Here is a 14101-nt window from a genome sequence, read left to right as displayed (position 1 = left end):
GGGATAAGGAGAAACAAGGCATACAGAAGAGGGGAAAAATAACCCTCTTTGGAAAGTGTGTGGCCTACTTTTCATTCCAGCAGGTTATCACCGGTTTCATTCCATGGTGGTTGTGGTCGATGGTCAATGCTTCCAGGAGCCAATGGAGGGCACAGAGTTGCCGGAAGAGGGGCTCTCTACCAAGACAAAGAGAACAATCTGGTCACGAAGAATCGAGGATAGAAGGAGGGTTAGGGACTTCAGAGAAAGAAGGAAGGCACGTTAGAGATTTTCTAGTCCAGTCCCCTCATTTTACAGTGGAAGAAACTGAGGCCCAGTAAGAAGTGCTTTTCCCAAGGATGCTCGTCTCATAATCAGGATTAGAATTGGAAGGGACCTTTATGATCAAGAAGCTCAAACCTCTCATTTTACAGATGAGGAACTGAGGCTCTGAGAATGTGAAATGACTCGTCCAAGGTCACTCAGGGCATAAATGAGCAGAGTTGAGCTTTCCCCAGGCCCTCGGCTTCCAAATCCAGCCCTTGTTCCCACTGCACCATCATGCTACAGACCACTTGAGGTGCTGACAAACTGATGCTCATGGAATTTGGGGCCCCTGAAATGCTGAGTCTAGTCACCATGGGTGTGGGAAGGCACATTCAGGGATCTACCAAAGGCTGGCAGGAACCCCTCTCCCCCGGCTGCTGCTTCATGCACCACCTCCTATGGGAAGCCCTCCCTGATGCCCCTCATTTGCAGAATCCTCTCCCTTCTCAGATTAGATTCGATCCAATCCAAAGCATTTATGAAGCCCCTGCTATGTGCCAGCCACTGTGCTAAGCACTGAGGACACAGACAAAAAGCAAAACACCCCCTGACCTCAAGGAGCTTCTATTTGGCTGGAGAAAAACAGTAGATAAAGGATCCTAGACCTGGAGGTGGAAGGGACCAACCATCTCACTTGAGGAAACTGAGGCACAGGAAGTGATGTCATATAGTCACCAAGCCCAATGACCCTTCCACTAAAACCTACTGCCTTGACACCACGGGGCCATAGATGGAGAGCCGGAAGAGACCTCTGAGGCCATCTGGTCCAATCCCTTCATTTTACAATTACAGTAACTGAGGCCCAGAGAGGAGAAGGCACTTACCCTGGGATCACCTAAGTGTCTGAAGCAGGATTTGAACCTGGGCCCTTTAACTCCAAATTCAATGCTCTGTCCACTGTCCTATGCTGCTTTAGCAACATACACAGATGAGTAAATTAGAAAGATGTACACGGTCAATTCTTGAGAGGAAGGTGGTGAAGGATTATATGCTCTACTAAGAGTCAGGAAGACCTGAGTTCAAATCTTATCTCACCCTGGGTAACTGCTCCAGGTTTCACTCACGTCATCTGTAAAATGAAGGGGTTGGGCCCTCTGGAAGGGCTTGTAAGGCCAGGGACTGGCAGGGGAAACATGTGGCTTTGAAGAGCCCAGGTTCAAGGCCCTTGGGGAAGACGCCTCCTCTCTCTTAATGGGCTTCTTCTTCAAGGAGAGAGCTGTATGGGGGAGGGGAGTGGGTGCCAATTTAGGTTTGATATAAGGGGATGTTTCCCAACAACCAGGGTTGTCCAAAGACAGAGGAGATTGATAATAATAATAATAATAATAATAATAATAATAGTAGTAGTACTAATAATACTTCTGCTGAGAGTAATAATAGTGGAATGAAAAGCATGTACTAAGTGCTACCTACATAAATAATCCACTTAGTGATTTAATCTTAGCCGATCTTCACAACAACCCCATGAGGGAAGTGCTAGTATGGCCCCCATTTTACAGATGAGGGAAACTGAGGCAAACAGGCATTGCTCAGGATCACACAGCTCTTAAAATGTCTGAGGCAGAATTCGAAGTGACTTGCCCAGGGTCACAAAGAAAGTAAACATTGAGGACAGGATTTGAACCCAGAGCTAGCCCTCTATTCACTATGTCTCAGAAGATGGTGAGGTCTCCCCTCACTGGCTGTGTCTTCAAACAAAGCCTGTCAGGGATATAGCAGGGGGGATTCTTGTTCAAGTTATAGGTCAGAGTAAATAGCCCCAAGTCCTGCCTCTGATGCTTAAGTTTTATGTGACCTTGGGTAAGTCACTTGTTATTCTGTCTCAGACACATATGTTCTGTGTGATTCTCCAGCAAGTCACTCTAACCTCACTGAGCCTCAGTTTCCTCATCTTTAAAATGGGGGCAATAATGACACCAACCTCATAAGGTTGCTTTGAGGACCAAATGGGAGCAAGTCATTTAGATTCCCTGAGCCTCAGTTTCCTAATCAGACAAAATGAGGGGGTTGGATTAAATTCCCTCTGAAGTACCCTTCCAGCTCTAGGGATGGGATCTCATATAAACCAGACATCCGTAAGCCAGAGGCTGCCAGGGCAGCACCTCCACAGATCAACACAGGATAAGGTTAACGGTCTGGATGCTCCTTACTGGAAACAACTTTAGCATCTTCCCAACTAACCCCGGTCCTCCCCCATTCCCCGGGATAACTCCGGGAAAGCTCTGCCCATTACCACGACTTGAAAATTATCATTATCTGAAAGCAGCCTCTCCCAGAGAGATCAATATTCGCAGGTTCGTGGGCTTTTCACACCCATAAGGAGGAATCTGCCCTCCCCATTTCCAGGAAAGTCGGTGGGAAAGGTAATCAGCAAGCCCTGGTACCAATGTCAGTCCAGACTGCCCTCTAAGGGGGATTCACCTAACTCAGTTGGAGTAAGAAGACACTCATGTACTTGTGTTCAGTTGTTTCAGTCATTTCTGACTCTTCATGACCCTATTTGGAGTCTTCTTGGCTAAGATGCTGGAGTGGTTTGCCATTTCCTTCTCTAGTGCACTTTGTAGATGAAACCGAGGGAAACAGGGTTAAATGATTTGCCCATGGCTAATAAGTGTCTGAGGTTGGATTTGAACTCAGGTCTTCCTGACTCTAGGCTTAGACACTCCACCCACTGTGCCACCTACTTGTCTCATGCATGCACAGGGAATGACTGTAAGATAATATTAGGAGCTGGAGGTTTTAGTGAGCTTGGGTGTCCAGGGACACTGTCCAAAACATAAAGTCCATGATTTTCAACCTTTCCCCCACCTTTATGAGCAAAGTGACTCTTGAAAGAGTTCATCAGGTGGAAAGAAGAGTGACTCTGGGGACAGAGGTCCTGAGTTCAAATCCCACCTGTGATCCTTATTAACTTGTGTGACTTAGAGGCAAGTCACTTAAACTCCCTGGTTCCAACTTCCTCTTCTGTAAAATGAGCAGGTGGGGTAAGGAGGCTTATAGACTTCCTTTCACTTCTGAGCTTCTATGACCCTAAGTCATTTCATCTCTCTGGGCCTCAGTTTCCTCAGCTTTAAAATGAAGGGCTTTGCCTTAATGGCAGCTGGCGTCCCGTCAAATACTAGACCTACCATCCTTAAGAACTTCCCCTCGCTGACCTCAGTTTGCTCACCTGTAAAATGAGAGCGTTGGGTTCCATGGCCCTTGAGGTCTCCTCCAACCCTCCTGGGAGCCAGCTTCTTCTTAAAGACCTCCAGGGAGGAGGTGGCCACCATTTCTCAAATCAGTCCATTCCCATTTTGGACAACTCTTTTTGTTAGGAAGTTCTTCCTGGGGCAGAGCCAACACTTGCCTCTGATAACTTACCCAGACCTTAGTGTGAACACCTTTAAGGGACCTTAGAGGCCACCGAGTTCAACCCTCTCATTTTACAAATGAGGAAACTGAGGCACAGGGAAATGACTTGCCCAGGGTCACAGAGTTATTTTGTATTTGGGATAGAGACTAGACCTGTGTTTCCCCTGATATAGAGAAGTCCAGATGAGGAAACTCCCTCTGGCAATTCAATTTTGTAACTTATAGTCTTAAAGTAGGGGTTTTCAACCTGGGGTCTCCCTGTCCAAGGAGTCCCTGCATAGATTTCAGGGAATATATGAACATGAAAAAAATGGCATATTCCCCTCCCCCCACAAACTAACTTCTAACTGAAACTTCAATTATTTGAAAACATGATTCTGAGAAGGGGGTTACCCTAGGCGTCACCCAACTACCAAAGGGGTCCCGAACACAAAAATGGTTAGGAATCCCTGTTTTAAAAGAGTTAAGTGACTTGCCTAAGGTCATATAGCCAACATATATCAAGAGGCAGGATGTGAACTCAGGTCTTCCTGATTTTAGGGCTAGCTGTCTATCCACAATTCCACATTGCCTCTCATATTAAGAGTTGGGAGACATTTTTTTTTTTTACCTGATGCTGGAAAAATATTCCCCATTTTGATGCCTGGCTTTACAAATAAAAGATACCCTCAATGCTAACCCCTTTCCATTTTGCTATAATGTTCAGTCTCTGCTTTCTGTTATCATTCCACATAGCTAAGCAGCTTTGGAGCGTGGCCCACACGCATTGCCACGCTGACTCACTTTTCTTTGGTTCCTATTTAGAAGGCTGCAAACCCAACAGGACAGAAAGGAGTCTGGGGGACTCACACTTGTGCCTGAGATAGCGAGGGCGAGCTCAGACAGTTGTGCACTGGGTTGAAAGGCCGTAGAATGACATCTGGCATCCTTCCTATTTTTCTCACTCCATCATACGAGCTGTGGGGGCGAAAAGGCAGAAGCGTTGATTGAGCTGAATGAAATTCCACTAGGCTTATTCCTTGTATCACCTTGTCCAGTGTTCCTCTATTAGATTGCAAGCCCCTTGAGGGCAGGGACTGTCTTTTGCCTCTTTTTGTATCCCTAGCGCTTAGCACAGTGCCTGGCCACATAGTAGGTGCTTAATAAATGTTCATTGAATTGAATTGAACCTGGAAGGTTGAAGTGACTTTTCCTGGGTCACAGAGACAGCAAAATCAGGATTCAAACCCTAGTCACAGATTTAGAGATGGAAGGGACCTCAGAATCCATCTCATTCAGCGTTACCCCCCCATTTTACAGATGAAGAAATTGAGACCTAGAGAGTAGAAATGACTGACACAAGAATACTCAGATAGGAAGAAGTGTGTTAGGATTTGAACCCAGGTCCTGAGACCTCAAATACGTAAAATTGTCTCTCTGAGTGGCTGTCTTATAGTTCAGTCAGTAATAATTAGCATTAATACAGCATCTACTATGTTCCAGGCACTATGGTAAATGCTTTACAAATGTTATCTCATTTGAACTGATTAGATTCAGTGACCATGGGGTGAGGTGCAGTTCTTTGTCGTCCTGCTTAATCTGGAATTGTAAAGTTTAGGAACTATTTGACTAAAATGTCCAGGGGTATTTTTCCTTGACTTCCCTCCCAGTGGACCTCAGAAGCCCCTTTCATTAGTTACTTGAGGATTTTTCCAAGGAATAAGTGAAGTCTCAGGTTAAAGCCTTCCCAGGTCATGGGATTGTGGGTCTGAGGGCTGGAAGGGACCTCAGAGGCAACCCACTCTTCATTTTACATACGAGGAAACTGAGGTCCGGAGGTGTTTAGCAGCTTGCCCAGGATTGTCACACCAGGTGTGATGGGGCAAGACGCTCTAACTCCAAGTATTTTTTCAATTGTACAGAGTCCTCTTAGAACATGGCAAGCTAATGAGCAGTTATGTAAGTGTCTCCTCTTTCTTTTCTTCTCATCTCACCTCTTGTCCTCCTTGACATCTCCTCTTTCCTTAACTCTCCTCTTTTCTTTCCTCTTCTTCTCTTTTGTCCTTTTTTTCCCCTTTTTGGTGAGGCAGTCCGGGTTAAGTGACTTGCCCAGGGTCACACAGCTAGTAAGTGTCAATTGTCTGAGGTCGGATTTGAACTCAGGTCCTCCTGACTCCAAGGCTGGAGCTCTATCCACTGCCCCACCTAACTGCCCCATCTTTTGTCATTTCTTCACCTCGCTCCTTTCTTCCTCTTTTCTCTTTCTTCCTCCCTCCTTTTTACTCTCTACTTATCTTTATTTTTTTAATTTTTAATTTATTATTTGTTTTTGACATTCATTTAAATTTTTGAGTTCTCTCTCTTCCCCTCCCTCACTCATTGTGAAGGCAAGAAATGTGATATCAATTATACATGTGAAATCATTCAAAACATTTCCATATTAGCCATGTTGCAAAAAAAAAAAAGCAAGAAAAATAAAGTGAAAAAATTATGCTTCAATCTGCACTCAGACTCCATCAATACTCTCTCAGGAGGTGGATAGCATTTTTCAACATAAGTCCTTTGAAATTGTCTTGGATAAATGTATTGCTAAGAATAGCTAAGTTACTCATAGTTAATTATAGAACAATATTGCTGTTACTGTGTACGATGTTCTGGCTCTGCTCACTTAACTTCGCATCAGTTCATATAAGTCTTCCTAGGTTTCTCTGAAAGCATTCTGTTTGTCATTTCTTATAGCACAATAGTATTCCATCACAATCGTATACCATAACTTGTTCAGCCATTCCCCAATGGATAAGCATCCCTTCAATGTCCAATTCTTTGCCCCTACAAAAAGCTGTTATAAATATTTTTGTACAAACGGGTTATTTCCCCCCTTTTTATGTCTTTGGGATATAGACTTAGTAGTGGAATTGCTGGGGCAAAGGGCATGCACAGTTTTATAGTCCTTTGGGCATAATTTCAAATTGTTCTCTAGAATGGTTGGATCAGTTCACAACTCCACCAACAGTGCATTAGTTTCCCAATTTCTACATATTTCTTTCAACATTTGTCATTTTCCATTTTTAAAATTCCTTATTAGCCAATCTGATAGGTATGAGGTGGTAACTCAGAGTTCTTTTAATTTGCATTTCTCTAAGCAATAGTGAAGTAGAACATTTTTTCATATGACTACAGCTTTGATTTCTTCTTCTGAAAACTGACTGTTCATATTCTTTGACCATTTATCAATTGGGGGATGACTCATATTCTTGTTAACTTGACTCTGTTCTTTATGTATTTGAGAAATAAGGCCTCCTCCTTCTTTCTATTTTCTTTCCTCTTCCTTTTTCTCCTTTTCCCATCATTCTTTCCATACCTTCTTTCTCCTCTCCCTTCCTCTCCTCTCTTCCTTCCTCTCTCCCCCCCAACCTCCCCATAGTTAGTGTTAGAGACAGGATTTAAACTCAATTCTCTTTTAAATTCTTCCACTTCTGTCTTAGTGCCTGGCTTACTAACTTTTCTTTTTAAGAGTAAAATTTTTACTAATGTCTTTTGGTTTTACATTATCTAAATTTCTCCAAGAATCCTTCTCTCTCTCCTTCCCGGCCATCCCATAGAACAAAGAAAAATTTTTTTCAATAAAAGAAAAAGAGGAAGAATAAAAAAGAAAAATCAGAAAAAACTAATCAATACATTGGAAAAATCTGAAAATATGTTTCCTGATCCACATGTATGGACCTCTTCCTTATGCAAAGATGTGGGGTGGGTATGTCTTCTCACATCTCTTGTTTGGGGCCAGGTGTGTTCTGTGTGATTTGGCAATATTCACTTTAGATTTTATGGCTCTTTTTTCCATTTGTGTAATTGTCAAAATGTACATTTTAAAAAATTTAGCTCTTTACTTCTCTCTGCCTCAGTTCATCAAGTTTTCCCATGCTTCTCTGTAGCATTACATTAATCATCTTTTGGACCAGAGAACATTCCATTATATTAATAGAACACGGTTTGATTAGCCATTCCCCAATTAATGAGCACCCACTTTGTTTCCCATCCATTGCTACCATATAAAGTGCCGCTATAAATAGTTTATGGTAGATAGGGGCTTTCTTCTTTCAATGACCTCCTTGGGGTACATGCCTAGTAGTGAGATATCTGGGTGCAAGGTTCTGGGTATTTTAGTCACTATATTTGCGTAATTCTGAATTGCTTTCCAGAGTGGCTGTACTGATCCCCAGCTCCACCAACAATGCACTAATGTGCCTCTTTTCCCACAACCCCTTCAATATTGACTATTCCCATCTTTTGTCATTCCTAATAACTTTCTTAGCTGACTCATAGTGATTTATGCTCCTAGGAAGTTATTTTTTTTCAACTTAGAAAAAGGTTCTCCTTGTTGATTCGTCCTTTTCCCCACTCTTGTTTTTCTCTCTTTTCTTCCCCTTCCTCCCTCCCACCTTCCTTCCTTCCTTCCTTCCTTCCTTCCTTCCTTCCTTCCTTCCTTCCTTCCTTCCTTCCTTCCTTCCTTCCTTCCTTCCTTCCTCTCTCTCTTTCTCTTTCTTCATTTTATTCCTTCCTTTCTTTCTTTTTCTCTCTCCTTCCTTTCTTTTTTCTTTCTCTCTCCTTCCTTCTTTCCTTTCACACGATTTCATTGTGATGAGAACTAGAAAACTCCCTCTATCAATGTGAATTGATACCAGCTTAGCATCTTGTAGTCTTAGAGAGCTGCCTGAGGTATTGAGAGGTGAAGTGAATTGCCCAGCATCATACAGACTTATGCATCAGAAGTGAGAAAGCCAGTTTTGTGGACCTTTAAAGAGCTAGAGAAGCAAGTATTATTATTATCATCATCATCAATGATTACCATATTCTCAATGCTAGCATAAAACCCAGGAAAGCCTTATTGATGCTGTGATTATTTTACTGAGAGGGGTACTTGATCTTTTGCTCCCCTTGGCAGACTGCTGATATCCTATGGAGCATTAATAGACAATTCATCCACTAGGGTATGGTCGGAGAGACAGTGCAGTGTCTAAGAGCTCTGACTTTGGTGGCCCCAGCTCTGCTATTTGTATCCTTGGGTTGGATATTGGCTCCTCTGGGTTTTAGTTTTCTCATCATCAAATGAAAGAGTCAGATTAGATGGTGTCTAAAGGCCCTTTCCACCCTGGCATCTTCTGATTCTAGGAATGGCCAGCACCTGAACAGCTCTAGTGAGATTCGATATTTTCATAGTACTCTAAGTTTTGCAAAGGGCTTTACCTATGTGATTTCATTGGGGCCTCAGAGCAGCCCTGTAAGAGTTATTGTAGCCATTATTTACCCATTTTATGGATATGTAAACTGAGGCCCAGAAAGGTAAAGTGATTTTCCTGGTGTTACAGTAGGTGTCAGAGGTGGTATCTGAACCTAGAATCAATCTGATTTTGAGTCAAGCCTTCCATCTAACAATAATTATAATAATAATATAATTATAATAGATAGTATTTATATAATACTTTAATGTTTGCAAAGTGCTTTATGAATGATTATCTTATTTGATCCTCACAACAAACCTGGGAAATAGATGCTATTATTATTATCATTCCCATTTTACAGATGAGAAAACTGAGGTAGACTATAGTAACTTGCCCAGGGTCACATTGCTAGTAAATGTCTGTGGCTGGATTTGAACTCAGTTCTTCTTGACCCCAAGTCTAGTGTTCTGTCTACAGTACCACCTACCTGCCACGTTATTATGACAAAAATGCTGATAACTTCGGGCATTTGTATATTTGTATAGCAGTATAAAGTTTGAATCTGGAGACAGAAATGGCAAACCGCTCCAGTATCTCTGCCAAGAAAACCTCAAATGAGGTCATGGAGAGTTGGACATGACTGAAAAATGACTGAACAATGACAATAAAATCTGAAAAGTGCTTTACCTATATCATATAGAGGACATAGTATGGAAAGCTGGAGAAAGAGAGGGTTGGCTCTGGGGCCAGATGACCTGATTCTTACTACCTAGGTGACCCTAGGCAAATTGACCTTGTTTTCTTCCTCTATAAAATGAGATGGTTGGTCCTGATAACCTCTGAGATTCTGTCTTGATCTCTGATCTCTTTTGAGACTTACTATAAGCTGGGTAAGTATAACCACAGGCATTATTAACTCTGTTTTACAGATGAGGAAACTGAGGGTCAGAAAAAGGCCAAATGATTCGCTCAGAGCAAGGTAGCTAGGGTTAAAGGTGGGAATGGGAGGAGAATTGGACCTGGCTTCTTCTCACTCTTTGGGACTGCAATACCAGTGCCTGATCAATATGTCTCTAAGTGCAATTCACCGACACTGGAATTAATGAAACTTTAAAGGAAGCCACAGGCCTGCAATCTGAACCATGGGTTCGAAAGTGGACGCGTGTTCTCCAGTCTGAGATTAAAGACTCCATCCAAACACATACCGTGTGACTCTCAAATCTATTAGGGAGCCGCCGGAAGAGGATCTGTAACCCAGCCCCTGTGTCCTTGCCCATTTATCTCAGTTTCTTTGAGGAGGGAGAGGCATTTAATTCACTTTCTCCCTTCCTTCAGAGCAGGGGCCGTCAGGAAATTGCTATCATTAAATAGCTAAGGCTCTGTGAGCTGCATCCACTCTGAGGCTCCCCTGAAGGATGCTGGTTTCATTTTTAGGACTCTGGGGGTAAGGGTGAGCCTCTCCCTGGCAAGGCAGCATCCCGGAGCCCTTCCAGCATCAATGTTCGAGGGGTATTTGGGCAGAGTGGCAGAGGTTCCGGTTGGCTCTGCATTGATGATGCTTACCTGTCTCTCTCTTAATGATCACTTTGAGCTCGGTTCCTGAAGCTGGCTCTGTCTCTATAGCCTCATAGCACAACGTGCTTTATCAACCTGTATCTGACCCGCAGACTGGTTCTATTTCCTGGCAATTCTGCCTGGTGTTATGGTGCTCCCTTTGACTGACTTTGGGAAAGCTTCAAACTCTGTCCTGTACATCACCCTTGATCTCTGGCTGAGCCAGACTCAGAAGATACCAAGTCTCCAGAGCTGGCACTCTTTCCAGACACAGTCTCATTAAGGCATCCCATTAGTATAGTGAAGTAGAGACTACAGGTATTAAATCCCCCCATTTCACATTATTGAGTAGAGAGTAGACTTGGTTAGGATACCGCTGATCAGTTGATTTCTCACCCCAAACCAGATGATGAAATCACACGTTTCAGCTCTTCTTCCCCTTGTGATCCTGGGCGAGATACTGGGTCCTAGTGTGCTTATTTCTAAAATGAGGGGATTGGATTAGATGACCTGCAAGGTCCCGTCCAATTTTAAATCTCTAATCCTCTGGACTTGTAAGGCAGAGGTAATCGGGCGTATCGGGAAGATGGTGGCTTTAGCAGTCAATGGACCACTCCTGTATTCACTAAGTCACCTCCTACAACTCATTTAACTTCTCTGTGCTTCAGTTTCCTCATTTATAAAATGGGACTTCATGGCCTTAAAGGTCTATTCCATCTCTAAATATAGGATCTGATGAACCTGAACACCTTTAGTGATGGATCAAGAACACCATGGGGAGATTGTAAGACAGGATACAGAATAATGAAACAAATCCTTGCTCTGGCTTTGGTGTTGGGATCAGAGCAGACTAACCAGCTGTTCTGACATCTGGAGCAAGCGTTGCAAAATGCGCCCATGGCAAACAGCACCAAAAGCATCTTCAAATCACTTTTTCCAGACAAATTCACCCGGGGCAGGGGGAGGGAACCTCAGACTTCGGGATAGAAGTCCCAGATCAGGAAGAGATCCTGGGACAACAGCCCCATTGAAGATCCCGGGACCCCAGCAGATTACTGCAGGGGGAGGAAGTTGAACCAGATCTACCTATGAAAGAGCTCACACCTGGGGGTGACACTGTGGGGGAGGGGAAGGAAGCACCTTCTCATTATTTCCTATTTGACTAGTTTTGCCAATTAGAGGCTAAACTCCGTTCTTTCTATCTGCCTAAAGAGTCCAGGTGAAATTTCTTTGTCTCATCCTTGTTCTCTGACCCTAGCCAAGTAGTGTCTGCCTAATGATTTTAATTCTCAGTGGTGTGACTGATTATTCTCCTAAGAGGTATTGAAATAGCAGGGGCAGCTAGATGGATCAGCGGATAGAGCATTGGGCCTGGAGTCAGGAAGACCTGAATTCAAATTCAGCCTCAGATACTTACTAGCTGTGTCACCCTAGGTGAGTCACTTAACCCCTATTTGCCCCAGTTCCTCATCTGTAAAATAGGGACGCACTGGAGAAGGAAATGGCAAACCACACCAGTATCTTTGCCATGAAAACCCTACGGACATAGTCCATGGGGTCGCGAAGAGTCAGACGTGGCTGAATGCCCCACCAACAAAAACAATCAAAAGAGCCGCTTCTGAGACCCTCAGTCCCAATGACCTACTTCAGGCTCGTGTCACTGGTTTCAGCGGTAGGCAATTTTGGTGGCTGAAATTTGTTTCTCTCCTCTTCTTCTCTCTTTTTATCCATCAAGGCTTTCTTTCTCATTGCATTCTCTGCCTTCAAAATATCGAAATATCCTTGGCCCACCTTCACTGACCGCATCAAGTAGCTGCATGGGGAGAAGGAAAAAGAATTTGAAAATGGAAGATGGCGGTGGTGGAAGCTATGGAGAAGAGGCATCATCACGATGGAGGGGAAGAAGCCCCAGACTTGATTTTGGGAAGGCTGGCTCGGACACTGGTTGTATAGCCATGGACCTTGGTTTCCCTACCCGTGAAATGCAGATAACAATCCAAGCTCTCCTTACTAACTTACTAACTAACATGTTAGAGAACTCCTGGGCTTTGTCTTTGGACTTACCACCATTAGGACTTCTGGGCCTTTCCGTCCACCTTCCTGTGGGTGTTGCCTTCCCACAATTAGACCGTGAGCTCCTTATGAGTAGGGACTGTCTTGATTCTTTTACCCCAGGACTTGACACGCTGGGTGCTTAGAACAGAGGTAAGTGCTTAATGAATGTTTTTGTTTTTTCATTCGTTCATCGAGAACAGTGCTTTGCTATTGTGAGAATGCCAGGCGTGGGGTTTCCATGGTTCTCTGTGAGGGGTGTGGTTGGAGGGTTGGGTAAAAAGGGGCACAGTTTGTCCTTGTTGTCCTTCCCGGGCTCTGTTCCTCACACCCTGCCTTGTCAGCTGGCACTCAGAGCTGGAAGGGGCTGGAGAGAGCCTCTGGTCCAGTCCCTTCCTTCTATAGATTGTACGATGGCAGGAATCGAGAGCTACCTGGTTAGGGTGTCTAGAGGCTTAGAAAGGTTACAGGATTCACCTGAGGTCACACAGGGAGTATCAGAGATGGGTCTTAAACCCAGGTCCTCCTGACTCCAGGTCCAGCATCTCACCTGTTTTGCTATACTGACTCTCTATGAGGAGACTAAGGCTCAGAGAGGCCATTCAGTGTGTTCCAGGTCACACAGCAAGCAGGGAAATTAGAATTTGGGGGCAGCTAGATGGCACAATGGATAGAGCATTAGCTCTGGAGTCAGGAGGACCTGAGTTCAAATCCAGCCTCAGACACATAACACTTACAAGCTGTGTGACCCTGGGCAAGTCACTTAACCTCTATTGCCTCACAAAAAAAAATAGGGGGCCAGCTAGGTGATGAAATGGATAGCGTGCGGGCCTGGAATCAGGAAGACTCATTTTCCTGAGTTCAAACCCAGCCTCAGACGCTTACTATCAATGAGATATTTGTAAAGTGTTTACCACGATGCCTGGCACATAGTTGGTGCTACATAAATGCTTGTTTCTTTCCCTCCCCCTTACTATGACCCTGGGCAAGTCACTTTACCCTGTTTGCCTCAGTTTCCTCATCTGTAAAATGAACTGGAGAAGGAAATGGCAAACCACCCCAGTATCTTTGCCAAGAAAACTTCAAATGGGGTCACCAAGAGTAGGACGTGACTGAGCAACGCCAACGTTTATGATGCTGGATTTGGAACCCAGGAGCTCTGGGTTCCAGTTCTGCTGTGTCAGCTGCCTTCTAGCTACGTGACCCTGGGCATGTCTCTGAGTCTCAGTTTTTCCATCTAGTCCAGCCCTACCATTTTATAGAAGAGGAAACTGGGATGAAGTGACTTGTGTCAAGGTCACCCAGGAGTGAGGAATAGCAAGTGGAATTCTAATCCAGGGGCTGGGACTCTACATTCATTTATTCTGTAACCCTCTATGAACACACACACACACACACACACACACACAAGCTCACACACTCATGTATATACAAACACTCATACTCAAACGCTCACACATACCCACACACTCACATACTCATACACACTCACACATCCACACACAAACACATACACACACTGTCACACAAATACACACTCACACTCATACACACAACCACTCATATACACTCACATACACACAAACACATACATTCACACACACAAACCCTCACACATATACATACTCACACAATGT

At 44.0% G+C, this 14101-nt stretch overlaps 1 protein-coding gene across 1 annotated transcript in view; it reads right to left on the bottom strand.

Moving 5' to 3' along the window:
- CCDC60 (coiled-coil domain containing 60) overlaps nt 1-14101 on the bottom strand; it is a 209766-nt gene that overhangs the window by 57213 nt on the left and 138452 nt on the right. The window contains exons 4-6 of the mRNA XM_027865495.1: nt 12058-12225; nt 4510-4617; nt 69-176 (exon numbers count right to left, since the gene is read on the bottom strand). Of these exons, the coding sequence (XP_027721296.1) occupies nt 69-176; nt 4510-4617; nt 12058-12225 (384 nt within the window). The remainder of the gene's footprint in view (nt 1-68; nt 177-4509; nt 4618-12057; nt 12226-14101) is intronic.

Source organism: Vombatus ursinus, unplaced genomic scaffold (genome assembly GCF_900497805.2).
Source record: "Vombatus ursinus unplaced genomic scaffold, bare-nosed wombat genome assembly UNPS02001287.1, whole genome shotgun sequence".
Classification (NCBI taxonomy): Eukaryota; Metazoa; Chordata; class Mammalia; order Diprotodontia; family Vombatidae; genus Vombatus; species Vombatus ursinus.
The sequence above is the reverse complement of the archived record's forward strand: the minus strand, read 5'-3'. Positions and strand labels throughout refer to the sequence as shown.